The 16,324-nt window shown below is 36.6% G+C and overlaps 1 protein-coding gene across 1 annotated transcript in view; it reads left to right on the plus strand.

The window, feature by feature from the left end:
• The window catches only part of CDH19 (cadherin 19), a 72,483-nt gene that overhangs the window by 41,995 nt on the left and 14,164 nt on the right, over nt 1-16,324 (plus strand). The window contains exons 4-9 of the mRNA XM_065630240.1: nt 824-943; nt 1,554-1,718; nt 2,408-2,592; nt 3,824-4,077; nt 7,247-7,383; nt 14,272-14,393. Of these exons, the coding sequence (XP_065486312.1) occupies nt 824-943; nt 1,554-1,718; nt 2,408-2,592; nt 3,824-4,077; nt 7,247-7,383; nt 14,272-14,393 (983 nt within the window). The remainder of the gene's footprint in view (nt 1-823; nt 944-1,553; nt 1,719-2,407; nt 2,593-3,823; nt 4,078-7,246; nt 7,384-14,271; nt 14,394-16,324) is intronic.

The following is a 16,324-nucleotide window of genomic DNA, read 5'->3' on the forward strand; positions in this document are numbered from 1 at the left end:
ATGTGAACGTATGCCAGAAAGTTTTAGAAAGTAGCTTGATTTCCTGCTGTTCCTCATGAGAAGTGAAATTTGTATTCTTATACAGAACCTAGGTGAGGAAAAATGATAAAAATAATAATTATCTTATAAAATGATGCTACTGTGAATATTTTATTTTAAAGGACATCATCACTGATGGTACCATGAGATTGCTGTCAAACTTGTATCTAGGATATAACCAGCTACCAACTAGAGACTAAATCAAGCTGTGCAGATTGATTCTGCTGTGGCTTTGCAGTGGGAATTCAGCTGTGGCTCTTGTATTGGGACAGGCTCATTAAAGACTCAAGGATAAAAAAATGTTATCAGAGCCTTGTTATATTTCTTGGCTGCTATGCTTGCTAACAAGTAATTTATTTATCTCCAGTGAGCCTACTGGTGATAAAGTGGTTGCGTTTTCTTATTTCCATGGGAAACTTCCATAAAATACTTTGAAAAATTTAAAAGGGGAGAAGAAATAATTTGCTATACTTCATTCAGATATCAGAAATTAGAGAAACGGTGTGAGATATACAGTATTCTAAGCAACATAAATATAGTGCTTAAAAGTGGGGTTGGTTTTTTTTAATTGAAAATTTGGATGCAACAAGAAAGGTTGCTAAGGAAATATTTTCCCTTTCTAATGGTAAATTTTAGAAGATGCCTTTTGTTTTTGTAAATTTTCAGGAGTGTTTACTAATATTACTGGTATGCTAAAAGACTTTTAAAGAGTTTCTGTTTTGTAACTAAAAAATAATTTATACAAGAAGAAAATAAACAGTATCTATTTTATTTTTTCCTTGAGGTACTTCGGTTACACAGGTAACAGCTACAGATGGTGATGATCCTTCTTATGGAAATAGTGCCCGTCTGCTTTACAGTCTAATTCAAGGACAGCCTTATTTCTCTGTGGAGCCAAAGACAGGTACTACAAATGATCTTGTAACTTGAAAACATTCATAAATTAACATAAAATGGATTCAAACAAAAATGTTTTTCTTCATTTCAACACAAAGATCAACTGATATCACCTTACGCTTCTACATCTTTGCATAGTTCCTAGATCTAAAAAAAAAAATTCTTTCCCATAAGAAGCTGAAATTCTTTCTCTCTAGAAAATCAACAATTTACTTAGCAAATTATCTTGCTAAAGAAAAGAGTTGGATTCTGAGTGCCCTATTCAACAAATGGACCTAGGAATACTTCTCAGTTAAGAGTTCTATCACTCATTATGTTGGAGAAATCATGGATAATGACAGCACTACAAAATCTCGATTTCCAAAGAAGACAGATGGTTATACATGGTAGAGGAGATGTATGGTGTGTAACTCTAAGTATGCAGAATGGATCTGTCATACAGTGTAGATGTTGTCAGGAGTACTAATTCCCAGTATTAGGACAGTTGTGCTGTGCATGGTGTAGAATGTAAATTCATAATTGTGTTCAGCAATGTGTTTTATGCCCATATTATGTAGTTAGATGTGGAGGAAAAATGGGACTGTTAGATGATATCATATTATACGTTTCATTTTTAGGGGTCATCAGAATGGCTTCTGAAATGGATAGAGAAACAAAAGATCAGTATTTGGTCATCATCCAAGCCAAAGATATGGTTGGGCAAGCAGGAGCATTTTCAGCAACAGCAACAGTTACCATCAACCTCTCCGACGTCAATGACAATCCACCTAAATTTCAACAGCGTGAGTATAGGCTACTTACAGTAGTTGAAGTCCTGAGGAAATTTAGATCTACTGTATCTCTATTAAGTTCACAGATGGGTCTTTTCAGAACAGGTCTGTGCTTTCGCTTCAGCATAGTGATTTTAAAAAATAGAACAAAAAAAGTATCCCAAAAAAACACTCAAATACAAAGTGGAAAATAAAACCTATCATTACAAAAGGCCTCGGGCCTGCTGTTTTTGTCGCTAGGCTTTGAAGACAAATGAGTTACTAAACTGGTTTCCACATAGTTTTCCCTACACAAGCCTAAAATCTGGGCAACGAGGTATTTAGTATCATTTTCTCCCTTAATTCTTTGCTGACAGATACAGTAAACTTCATGGCAAATGATGCAACTTTCTCTGTCCAGAGAGTTTCTCGCAGACGTGGGAGCTGCTAACTGGTCTATCAGGAAGAACTAGTGAAATGCAGTTTGGAAGTGCCACTCTCCTCTCTTTATCAATGTTGTTGGCTCTCCTTAGCTGAGAGAGGAGGACTCACAAGTGGAAAGGTTGTCATCCTCTGCCCCCAAGATCTATTCCTTGCTGGATTAGATCCATTGCTCTAATAAAAGCTGAGGGCTTTCCCCAACTTTCTGAGAGCCTCAGGCCATCATATCTACAACAGCTATTAACCATGTCAGCTCACTATGCCAGTATTTGTTTCTTTAGGACTCTACTACATGAATGTCTCTGAAGAGGCTCCTGTGGGCACTACTGTAGGCAAAGTCTGTGCAGAAGACAGTGACATAGGGGAGAATGCAGCCATGAACTATTCCATTGAAGGAGATGACTCAGATGTTTTTGATATAATTACTAACAATGAAACTCAAGAAGGAATTATCTTATTAAAAAAGGTGAGACTTCAGAGACCTTCTAAAAAATCTCTAAATACTGGAAAGAAGATCCTCAAGCAAACTGGATGTTTCACAAATGTCTATTGCTTTAGATTCTATTATCTTCTCTTTCTTCAGGATTTGTGATTCGATTGGGATATTAGGAGGGTAAAACGAAACATCCTTTTCCTGTTGTTTACATTTTTTTCCTTGTTCCTATTCCTGCTGAATACAATACTGCAGTTGAAGTATCTTAATGTTATACCTAGCTGTGCAACACAGCATATCCCATTGTGAGAAAATGCTTTCCCTCTTTTGTGCATCATCAGTAAAACCTTTATCAATAAATTGTACACAATATTTCCTTCCCTCCTTCCAATACCTGCTGTTAAACTTAACTAAAGGCAGAATATATTACTGTATTAGATAGAGAGTGGAGATTTTGTTTTGGCAGAACTTTGAAAAGACACTCAAAAAGATACCAGTTTGTGAATTAAGATATTTAAGAAGCTTTGATATTGTGTGATTTATTTTGGAATCACATGGGAAGAGGAAGATTTCTGGGCCATCTGGGTCATCACCTGAAATAATGATAGATTTTGATACTCTAGTGAAATTCAGGAACCTGAAGAACTGAATCCTATAAGTTTTAGGGCGTGTGTTTGTTTTTTGTTGTTTCATCATTTTTGTTGGTTTCTCTTTGTTTGTTTTGTTTTTCTATTTAGATTTATTACAATTCAGGAAGGTATCATTTAGTATTTTTTTAATTAAAGAAGATAATGGATGTCTAAAATCATAACATAACTGTGAGTTTATTAAAAACACATTGTTATCTACTGGAATTTATTTCCTTTAGGGACCAAATTTTAACATACTCAGCCTAACTCCTACAGATTAACTGATTCACATTGTTTATGTAAGAGTCAAGAACAGCGCTCACTAAGTTTACACCTGTGCTAGAAATACAGGTACAAATAGAAGTTGTTATTTTTCTTAGGGCTGACATTCTACAGGAACAATTTTTTTACAATGTTGTTTAACTGTAACATTAAAGCTAGCCTACATGTGAATGCATAGCATGGTTAAAAGTGTTTTTAATGTTAAAAAAGAAATCTTAGAAGTAGCTACTTTTAAAACATTTCCGAAAGAATGGTAGTACTATTTTGTCTTTGATCTCACACCACTTGTTGCACTGTGTTTAATTCAAGTGAGAAGAAATAAATATTCCACATCTCTCTTTCCTTCTTAACAGAGAGTGGATTATGAGAGCAAGAGGAGGTACAGTATTCGAGCAAAAGTAGTAAACATGTACATTGATCACCGTTTTCTGAAAGAAGAACTATTTGAAGACAAAACTGTTGTCAAAATCAATGTGGAAGATGCTGATGAACCTCCGGTTTTCACCTTGGAGAACTATGTGATGGAGATTGCTGAAGGGGCTGTGAGTGGCTCACTGGTGGGAATTGTAACTGCTAGAGATCCAGACGCTGATGACTGCCCGGTCAGGTACCTAACTTAAAACGTGCACAGGCCTCAAATATTAACATAGCTGGGATTTCCAAAGGCTATTTCTGTTCCTTACCTTGGCTTATGATTACAGTTATCATGCTTTCTTGTGATAACCTATATTATTCTAGGTGCCATGGTTTAACCCCACTTGGCAGCTAAGTCCCCACATGGCCACTCAATCATTCCCCCACCCAGTGGGATGCAGAAGAGAATGAGAAGGATAAATGTGTGAAAGCTCATGGTTTGGGATAAAGACAATTTAATAATGAAATTAAAAAGAAAAAGAAAAAAAAGAAAACAACAAAGGAAGAAAGAATGGTAGGATGGTAGGAAGGAAGGTAGGAAGGAAGAAAGAAAGACAGAAAGACAGAAAGAAAGACAGAAAGACAGAAAGAAAGACAGAAAGAAAGAAAGAAAGGAAGAAAGAAAGGAAGAAAGAAGGAAAGAAATCAAACAAAACAAACCACCACCACTAACAACAACAACAACAAAAACCAACCAAACAACAACAAAAATAAGAAAAACAAGTGATAAAAAAGGGCAAACAATCCCAATTGCTTACCATCCGCTGGCCAATACCCAGTCAGTCCCAAAGCCACAGTAGCCCTGGTCAGCCTCTGCCCCCTCCCAATTTTATTGCTGAGCATGATGTTATATGGTATGAAGTATCTCTCTGATCACTTGGGTTCATCTATGCCAGCTGTGTCCCCTCTCAACTTCTTGTGCACTTCCAGTCTATTTGCTGGTGGGGCAATGTGAGAAGCAGAAAAGGCCATGATGGTCTCTAAGCACTGCTGAGCAGTAACTATAGCACCTCTGTGTTATCAACTGACCCTTTGCCCTAAATCTCAATAAATGAGCTCTGTTCATGCGTCTTTGCAACCACTTTGAGATGGGGTAATATTTTAAACAGTAGCCTGGAAGACACTGTGCATAACAGTAAAGCTAGGGTACCTCAGCCAAACCTATGAGTGCCTGGAGGTGTTCCAGTCTGTTCCAAATAATTCTGGAGATAGGAAGAGATGGACTCATTGCTGGGAAGGAGACACAGAATGGCTTCGCTGGCATCTGGTCAGTTCAGCATGACCAAAAATTTACCAATTCCCTACATCTACCACAAGTGCCTCCTAGAGACGTTATATAAAGAGAGTCTCCAGGCTTTTAATTTTGCAAAATAATTTTGCTGTTTCTTAAGGGAGAAAACAGGTAATCAATCTTTAACAGGGAGTTTATAATTAAAATATCTTCTTAAGTTACTTGATTTCACTGTGTGCTGTGCAATTCAAACAATCTAGGATACAGGGACAAACGGATGAGACACCAAATAACTTTTGGTGTGTATCTTAACTTAGCAGAATCCTAATAGAAGAAATACACATAGAGAGAGCGCTACCTGTACTTACAACTTCAAAGGTTTAGCCAAATTTCTACGATTTTACTGTGATTTCTTTAAATAAGAATAGATAAATATGTATATGTGTACTTTTTTTTCTCCAGAAAAAAGGGCTATTTTGTGGTTTGTTTAGATGACTGCAGCTTCTCCTGTGAAACATTTAAACATAGTGTGTTATCTATGACTTCTTAGTTTGACATATTTTGATGGAACTTGCTACAAAGTGAATATGTCTGCATAGTTCCAAAACAGTGACACGTATATTGCGTCACTGAGTTTCTTTAAAATAGAGCATGTCACTTCTAATGTAAAGATATGTTTATTGGCCTAAGTGCCATACATATGAATTTAATTTTGAAACCATTGCTTTCATAAACGACAGCAGTTGCTTACAATATAGAAAACCAGCTGTGTTGCATTGTGGATGCCAGCAAAGACATGAACAAAACCTCACTACATCAATAATAAAAAATAATTAAAAACCATCCAACATAGATTTTCTGAAAATTATCTATCACGAATCAGATTACCAAAAACCAAACTGAACCAAACCAAACCAACCAACCAACCAAACCTAAACCAAACAAGAAACAAGACACCAGTGCCAGAAGACTCTGAACAACCTTTGGATGCAGAAGATGAGAAATACTCACATAAAAAACCAACCAAACAAAGAAACAACAACAACAACAACAACAAAAACACACCTAAAACAGAGGTTTAAAAATGTCACATCTTTGGCTCAAACAATAAGAAGTTTCACTGACTGTGTGGTGCTGGCTTCTTGATGTATGCTCTAAATGATTTTCAAAATAGACAAAATGTAGCTACAAATAACAAGTCATAGAGTCATTCAACCACTGGCACATAATCTGAGCTGGAGTGCTAAGTGCCAACAGGAGACAGAAAGACTTTGTCAAGCACAATTAAAGGTACAATAAAAGAGGAAATAATTGAATTTTGGAATTCCAAACTGGAATGGTATTAACCTTTCAACTCTTCAAACAAGTTTTATTTCAGTGAAGTAGACTCTACTAGGAACTGTGACATATGGGTTTTATATATGTTGTGAAAATTATGTGTAAATATCCTTTCCATTTGAACCAATATCTTTGGTGACTTTTTCAGTTCATCCCTGGCCTGTGACCAGTGGTTAGAGTTTAACAATTTGAATGGCAGGTATGTATGTAGGTGTGCATGTGCATGTCTGCATACGGACATGGTATCCCGAGCCTTTTCAGTGAAGACTCAGGAACACTGGACTCGTTTGCAATTGTCTTCTGCGTTAGGATTTTGTACCCTACCTAAGTGACACCTCGTTACAGATAGTTGTCAGTCGTTCTTTATAATGCCTGTTCCCTTGGTATCAGAGCATGTCAGCAATGGTAAAATAGATTTGCCATTATACCTCCACTTATCTGTTAGTGTTATTCACTTCACAAGTGGCACTTTTGCTGTTTCTTTTCAACGAAGTCATTCACCTGCTGTGAGCCTGACTTGGAAGTAAGAATGAATAATGCATTTCGGATTCAGTTCACATTAATACAGATCTGAGACATATTTAGTTTTATAAAAAGAAGAGCCTTGATTTTGGCAGCAGTGAATTTTAAATGTTTATAAGTGTACATTTTTCATGACTCCTGTGTTGTTGGAGCACGCATTTATATACATGTATGCACAACTCTGTTTTCTCAACTGACAATAGATTTCTATGCCCTTGCTTTTGACGAAACATTTCAGTATTAGGGATTCTCTTTACTTTTTTTGGTGCAGGTACTCTATTGTCCATGGCATGCATTTAAAGAGATTGTTCAGCATCAATGAACACAATGGAACAATCATTACAACTAAACCTCTGGACCGAGAGATAGCTTCTTGGCACAACCTAACTGTTACAGCCACAGAAACAAGTGAGTAAGAAATTTAGGGAACGCTGTGTTTTATACACTGCAAATTGTAATTATCCTCTGAATATGCCTTCTTTTAAGTGGAGAATACATGCTCCTTCCTCGTTATATTACTGTTGCTTGCTACATTAAGGAGCATTATTAAAATTATTAGTTAAATAGAAGCAGAATGTATTTGAGCTCCAAGGTCCTGTGCTCTTTCATAAAAGATGACCTTATAAAAAAAGAAAGGAAATTGTAATAGGATCGAGACTGTAAAGCTTTCAAATTACACTGAAGCATATGAATTGCTCCTGCAGTGCAAGATCTTATGTCAAATTAGACCTCGGTTAATTTCACACTGGATTTTTGACTAGTGTGAAATTAGCCAGGGTCTAATTTAACACCAGACAGAAACCTGTGCCTCAAATTAATTGTGAATGTAAGGCCTAAATCAGCTAGATTTCTCTTCAGTGACAATTAAATCTGTGAAGCATTCTTTATATAGATTTCACTCGTCAGTTTTGTTTGAAAGTCAAATGCAAATTGTCTCCATTTATGCTTTTGTTTATCTGGTTACCCTAATTCTGGGACAACACTCTAGAAAATTAACAGCTATTGATTTATAAGGCAGTTTAACAATATTATTGTGATATTATTTAGAAAAAAATCACATTCATCCTCAGGAAGGAGAAAAAACATATGAAACTAGAGTACAATCAATAAATCAGACAGAGTTTGCCAAATACCTTTAGCATGTTTTTTAATCCTGAATCTCAGTTAAATGCTATTTATTGCTAGGACTACTTTAAACATATATTCATAAATTGCACTGTTCCCAAAAAGGAGCATTTCCTGCATATATATAAAATATTACTGCTAGAAGTTTAATATAGGATAGCTAGTAGCTGTTTTCATTGAAGTCTTTATTTGGTGTTTGGGAACTGATAGCATTATCTTCCTTTTCAGCTTTTTCGTGAGTTTTTAAGCATGGATGTATTTTACTTCTTATGTTTTTGGGAAGCTGGCAGGTGTCGGTAAAATTGATCTCTGGCATATTTTTGTCCTGTCTTGAATAGCACTATGGAAACACAGCAGGCTCACTTTGGTCTGGACGTATTGTTTAGTTAAACAATAAAATAGGAAAGAATCAAAAGTTACAAATTAATAAGCGTCTCCTGCAGCAAAAGAAAGTGAGTCTTTCACAGTAACGAAAGTTATTGTGGAGAGACTCAGCCCTCGTTATCTTCATATTCTTGATCTTTATTTTTTTAATGATGATAAGGTCACTGTCTATAAGACTATATTCAAAAGCATTGAAGTTAGGTCACCTTGGTCTGGGCATACCTGGACTGAAATATAGTCATAACACACAATGCATGTATGAAACACTTGGTGGATGACATTGTGTCTTCTCTGTAGCCAAATTGAAATGCCATTATACTTCATCCATACAAGATATTCATTGCAGCTGAAACATATATTGAAACTGCATTACAATAACAACCTCTCCAAGGGCCTATTGATGTCCTGGCATTAATACAGGACACAAGCATTTTGCCTCCATTGCAATGACATGGATCAGAGATTAGTAAGAGCAGCTTGCCTCTGTTATTGCAGACTTGTGGTGTGGATCATCCTATCCTCATACCATTGAGATAGCATATTTAAAGATACCCAGAAGTAGATCTAATTCATTGGACCTTAAATGCAAACTGTCAGAACCTACAAGCTGTTAAGTCTCATTCCACTTTATGCCTAAAATGATTCTAGCTCAAGCGAAATCATTTCCTATGATCAGTTTTTACTTGGTTGTAATCAGCCTCCACCTAGTAGAAGGCTGAAACATAAACAGCAGCATTCTAACCATACATGAGAGCAAGAAATCCTTAAGCTATCAACTTTACTTGATATTGATTTACTGAGTCAGAGAATAATTGACTGACAATTAATTAATTCCAAAGAGGAATATCTGCTTCAGCTTTCTCTCTATTGAACTATAAATGACCAAAAAAAATTCTCAATGGCAGCAACTAGCTTGAGATTACTTCAATCCTCACTTCTCTGTATGTCCACTGGAAAAGTGCACTACCAGTTACAAGCAAATTTACCCTCAAGAGACAACAGTAATTTTTCCACTGGGTTTTGCAGATGTCCTTTCACAGTGGGTTCCAGAGCTACTACATGACTACAGAACTTACAGCTCTTTGAAGGTTTCAGTCATGGGTCATATAATTCATTCAGTATTTAAGTGTCAACCCACTTCTGTCACATATGCTTTTCTTGACAGACTTCTGTGTTTTTAGGTTCGTCCTTTAAAAAAAAATTAAAAATTCATTTCCATTTCCTTCAGGAAGTAAGTAATTTTTCTTTAGCCTAAATTAGAATAAAAGAAATATTATTATTACTGTTATTTTTATTATTACTACAAGTTTCCTTTAACTGGATGATGACTATGTCAAGCTTTCTTTAATCCCCTGCAAGTACTGAGTTCTTCCTTGTCTCTAGAGGTGGTTACTTCTTTTCATTTCACATAGCTCCAAAATAAGGAAGTTACTAATTTTGGTCTCTAGTAATTAAAGCATCAACTTCATTCTTCACGCTGATCCAGCCTATTGCACTTGATATCCTGTTCTCTCAGACCTTCCTATTCAAGTTCTGATCTCTCTCATGGAGATTATGATGAAGAAATTTTCTACTTATTGAAAGATCTTTAGCCTAATGTAGGACGTAAGTAAAATAACTGTATTCAAAGTCTAACTACTATTCTCCCATGTAAGCGATAGAAGATAAAATAAGTGTTGCCTACCATCTTCCCCTTTTGCAACTGAAGGAGTCATTCTGCTTCACCCAAAATATTAATTAAATATATACCAGATGCTTATTCCAAGAGTGGCTTCATATTGTGTTGCTCTCTCCCCCCAAAAATTCCTGTGATTTCAGAAAAATTAAAAACTTCTATACCGTTATCTTCAAACAATATGAGAAATGCTCTTCCTTTTCATTTACGCATAGGCTAAGGAAAAAAAAAAAGGCAAAAACCAACACAAACAAAACAAAAAAAACCACAAACAACCACCAACAAACAAAAAAACCCCACAACTACAACACAGCAAACCAAATATACTAAGGAAGTAGAAACAAGATTATTACCAAAAACAAATTAAAAAGAAGGGTTATTTAGTGAAAGAAAACAGGTGTGAATGGCAGCTGTAAGCTGGAAGTTGCTATATAAATGTGCAAGAAAATAGTAGGTCTTAAAGGCAATATAGTATCCATGATTCTTATGAACAAGGAAACTAGGAACAGGCCAAGGTAGCTGGGTCCTTCCTATTACACTTTGTGTATGACTGAAGCCACCAAAGGTATTCCCTGCCTCCTAATGAGCATTACGAAGTTTTCCTTTCAGTTCCAATCCAGCCAAATCTCTGCCTTACACATCCAATTCTGACTTAAGTAAAAGAGGTTAAGTTCTATACTCTTGGTATTATTTCTAAAAGAGATGTGTGCTACTTTTTAGTTATATTCAAAAGATAAACTGAGCACTGTTTCATTGCCTATTGTGTTATTATGGATGTTGGAATTCAACAAGAGAAATGTCATCCCACAAAGAAGTATTTTTGAGATGACTCTGACAGATCATAAGCGTTCGAAAATTAGCACGTCTTTAATGATTTCACAAGAGGAATAGCAATGTGGATCTTCTGAGTATCTAGCCCTTTATCTCTGTGGTAGCTGCTTTTGCTGCCATTTCCTTTGGCAAAAAACTCAAAGCTATCAGCACAGATTCCATAAGATCCAAGAAAACAAATGTTTGCTTCAAGCAATTGCTGAATTATACATAAAAAAGCAGTGTAAGAACCAGCCAAGCCCGTATAATTTGAGGTGAGGCAGAAAATAATACGTTTTGTTTTTCTCTTAACGGTCCATTTGACTAATTTAAGAAAATGCCTGAAGGACTTCTGAGCAGGTCAGAAGCAGTGACACCAGTCCCCACCACGAGGCATATTTTAGTAACAATGATTATTCTTGTGACTGACATACTCCTGCTTTACACAGAGCAGGTTGAGATATTGATAGATATTTAGTATTTCCAGAATGTCTTTAAATTATTTTATTCACCTGAAAAATGCTTTCATTATGGTCCTTAACAAACAACACATCCAAGTTATGTGAATGATTGCAGTGAAACTTCTAGCCTACTAGAGTAATAAATTACATTGTGAGGAAGGCAGACAATTCTCAGAGCTATGCAATGTGAGGATTCAATGTGCTGATAGGTGAAGGGCTTCCAAGAGGTGTTCAGTATCTGCAGATCTTTCTTGTCTTGGTTTCTGGTAACACACTTATGAAAATTTTTATTACATAAACAAGTATTTTTTTTAGTACGGGTCTACAAACAACTTTTGTACTGTGAAACTAGCATAGTCAGGTCTGGCTTTTCCTTGTCTAAGATAGCTGTAACAATATAACCTTGTGTAAATGCAGTAAATCCAGGAATAAAAGTACCTTGTATTAGCAGAGTTTCTTTTCCTTTTCATGTGGGAATAAGCCATATTGACATAGGTTTTATATCTGAAGACAATAATAAAGTATACTTGTATAACAGAAACAGTACAGCTGCTGTGAGTACAAAATGCCTAGAATTAAACCTGTTGTACAAATAATGTTTGGAACAAAACTGTAAGCCCAGTCGATGAAAACTGTCATCAGTAATGCCTTAGACATGCCTGAGCAAAATCAGACTTCTTTGCAAATATGTGTTTGGACACCAGTGGATAGAGCAGCACTGTTGTTCCAAATTCAAACCCTTCTTTCTACAAGGGTCTCAGCTTCCTGTCTTGGTTAGTGTTGGGTATCAGACTCCAATTACTCCATGTGTAGCAGTGGCAGAAATATTTTGAAAGCATATGAGTTTGGGTGAAATTTTCTCACAAAACTTCAAAATTTCATAATATTGCAGAAGAGGAAGAGTAACAGATTTTTTTTAAGGATTGTGACCAACCGTTGTGGTATCCGTGATGTTAAATGATGTAAGAAGGTGTGGCCATCTCCTCCAGCCGCTCCAGCCCAGGACCCTCCTGCCCAGCCACTGGAGCCCAGCCTGGTGCCTGGGGACCCAGCGCCTCTGCCCTAGTTGAAGGACATGACTGCTGCTTTCCCAGCTGCAGGTTCAACCTGTAGCAAAGCTGAACACGTGTCCCAGAGATACACAAACATATGCACAGAAGACACTGACACAGCTGAGGTCACACAAACAGCCACAGACAAGGTGCTACATTTAGCAGCAGCTACATACAGGACTCACATAAACCACAAACACAGACAACCAAGTCCATTCCTTGTCTTCGTCTACCAGAGGCAGAAGGTCACTAGTGCAGGCACACACACACACACACACACACACACACACACACACACACAGGACACTTACCAGGTTCACAAGCACACACATACACTCACGAATCCCTTTAGTACCTGCACAGACCTTCTGTCTGTGTGGCACCCCTGGTCCTCTTACCCACTTCTTGGGTCCCTAAGTCAGCAGCTGGTCCACCTTGATGCTCATTGGCAAACACATAGCATTCACACACTCACCCCTCGGACTCCCCACATTCACAAGTTCCCCCTGAGCATACCAGCATGGACCCCTGCCCACCTGATACTCTGGCCCAGACCTGAGGATTCCCTCCTTGCCACTGAGTCCAGCTTAAGTTGTGTAAGCAAATTATCCATGCATAAGGCCACATAAACCCAGTTTGGGGAAGATACGGACACTCAGCTCCTGTGCCCCCAACTCACTCCAGTAGCTGGTACCATAGACCAGGGACACCCACAAGCTCTGTTTTACACGTGACCTGTCCCTTTCATATTCCTCTATGTCTGCCCTGCTCCTCCTTCCCCTACACTTCTCTCATGAGTCCATACGAATCCATCAATTTCTGCACCCCTCTGTGTTTGGGGTGCCCCTGGTTTAGAGTCTTATTGGTTTCCAAGTCCAGGTTGATCTACCTGCAAGTGTTGCCCTGTGGTTTCTGGATAGCTCATCGATTAGTGTGAGGTTTGTTTCTTGTCATTGTCTCTACATTTTGTCAAGCCTGTGCCTCAGTATATTTTGTTTCTGTTTTCCCCTTTTTCTCCCTTGGTTCCCTAATTGACAAGGTCCCTCATCACATAAGCTCACAGGAATAAATTTTCTCACACTCTAACATGTCCCCGTCAATTAGTGTGCCTGACCAAGTTCTCACCACTCAAGTTCTCAGTTCTCATCACTCCTTCCCTTGTCCCCCAGGTTTGTGTCCCTGTATGTTCCTGCTTATGGTTGCCTCCTTTTCTTATTATTTCTTGTTGCATGGAAAAAGGTCCTTGACCAGATACCTTTAGAGAAATAGATACCCCCCTTCCATGTACCTTTGTACATGACTAGTACAGTAAATTGTTCTGCATGAACAAAACCTCATTGTTTTTTTCCAGATCAGATTTTATATTTGTGTTTAAATCAGTTTCCAACTTGGCAAATGAAAGAGTGAAGAAATCTTAAATTTTATCTGAAATATCCTTATATATTTCAAATTATACTATTATAGTGATGGACTGGTGAAAAACAAAAACAAATTCACATCAACTTTTTTAAACAGAACCCCATTAAAGAATGAAAATGCTCTCCTTCTTTTGCATTGGGAATTCAGATTAGAATTTTTTCCCTAACCTTATAAGAACATGAAAAATCATATATATATATAGGATATGGTTGAACTTATTAAAAAGATTTAGTATAAAATGTATCTGTAGATCTTAGTGATTATTTTCTTCTCCATAGAATTTAAGTAAAATTTCCTAATGTCCATATTACTTTGAAATTGGCAGTAGATTATTTTTAATTCTTGTTTTCTGTCTATTTTTAACCATTAGGAAATCCTGAAAAAATTTCAGAAACAAATGTGTATATCCAAGTTCTTGATGTCAACGATCATGCACCAGAATTCCCCAAATATTATGAAACATTTGTTTGTGAAAATGCAGTTTCTGGCCAGGTAAGTGTGAAAGAGTTAGCCATCAGTTTTCTGATTACAATGAAGATTTGATCTGAGATGTCTGTGAGTACAGGCTGTACTTAATCAATTTCCAAATTTTTTTTTTGTATATGTATAGTTTGAAAATTAAATTTCAGAAGACTGGCATACATTTTCTCCCCTTTAAAACAAAATTAATACACCTCCTTGTTTGTCTGGCAAAACAGGTAATAGAGAAATATACAGAGAAACTTCTGGGGGAAAAAAAGCAAAGCAAAGCAAATCAAAGCAAAGCAAACCAAACCAAACAAAAACAAACAAAAAACCCCAACCAACCAAGAAAACTAGCATAAAACATGGATTTAATTGCAGTTCATGTCACAGATGTAAAACCTAGGCTTAGTATTACATTTAGACAAACAGTATAATGTAGTCTGGAACAACCAGACTTAGACCAGATTTAAACCAGATTCATTGCATTATTCAGTTAGAAAACATTTATTGTGAACTGAATTCAAACCCTGTCTAGTTCAGTGGAAGCCTGAAGATCTTTAAGTCACAGCCCTTGCAACACCTTCCCTAACTGGCAGCTTACAGGATTGTTGTATTAAGCATCCTTCCCTGAATGTTTCTTTTGATTTCTTACTCACTCCACACATGAATGGAGAGTCAACTGCCCTAAACCCCTAGGTACACTGCTGACTCTTTATTTTCTTGCACCAATTTTCCTCTACAGCTTTGCTTTTTTTTCTTTTCTTTTTTTTTTTTTTAAAGTGATCCAGTTCTACAGTCTGCCCCCCAAACTGTGCAATAAGCATTCTGCCAGGCTCCACAAAGGAGTCGAAAAGAAATCTGCAGAAAGGAAAACAGGATGTTCAAGTTTTAAAAAAAAAAAAAAAAAGATACAAAATGAGCAAAAAAAACTACATGCTTTTTCACCAGTCTAAAGCATTATTTGGACACATGAAAGAGACCTTTGGGATATCTGTGATGGTTCCATTCAAACACTTTGCTGTTTTGATTTCTGAATCACAGAGCCACTCTTTTTACACCAGCTTGGGTTACTTTGACCTTGATTAGTCTGCATTTAAATAAAGCTTTCCCTGTAGCTAAAATAATTTCTTTATAGCTTTTTTGCATCCATTTCTGTGTGTCTCTATCAGCAATTGGTTTGTTTGTTCTGCATTTGATAATTTTCCACTCTGCAAAGGCTACCTCTGGTTCAGAGGTACTTGGAACAAACCATTTCTTTTGGTCTTTGGGTAACCCATCAACAGATCAAAGTACAGGCATTAAAGCAAATGCCACTTCATGTTCCTTGTCTTCAGGGCATCATGAATTAAATATGGAAGCTGATACAATGGATATTTGTAATCCATGTTTTGGACTAGCCTGCAATATAAAAACCCAGGTGATTTATTTGCCAAGGCTTTTATTATTCCACAGTTTCTTACTGAAGAATAGCATCTGTATGCTAGCCCATTGATATCTACCTTTCAATAACAAATTAAGTATACATATCTGTAAGTATTTTCACAATCGCTGGAGAAAGTGGCACTGTAAAGAATAGTAGTAGTAACAACAATAATAAACTCTTTGAGCACAGGATACAGAATTATTCCAGTTTAACATTGTAATATCTGAATGAGGGATGAGCAGAGTGTTTTTCCTATTTTACAGACAGGCGATTTGTTACTCTAGTGTGTTGTTTGTTTGTGGGGTTTTTTGTTTGTTTTTGTTTGGGGTTTTTTGCTTGCTTGTTTGTTTTTCATTGCTATAGTTTTTTGAGAATCATAGACATATTTAGTTAAGCCTTTGAAGACCACGACAGTAATGTTCAATAACCTTCTCATTAACAAATGATACTAGGAAGAACAATACGAAATTACTACTGAAGTGCATATTATCACAGAGTTTATGATATTTTATGTAATGTTTCTGATTTAAAAAAG

This window comes from Caloenas nicobarica, chromosome 2, assembly GCF_036013445.1.
Source record: "Caloenas nicobarica isolate bCalNic1 chromosome 2, bCalNic1.hap1, whole genome shotgun sequence".
Taxonomy (NCBI): Eukaryota; Metazoa; Chordata; class Aves; order Columbiformes; family Columbidae; genus Caloenas; species Caloenas nicobarica.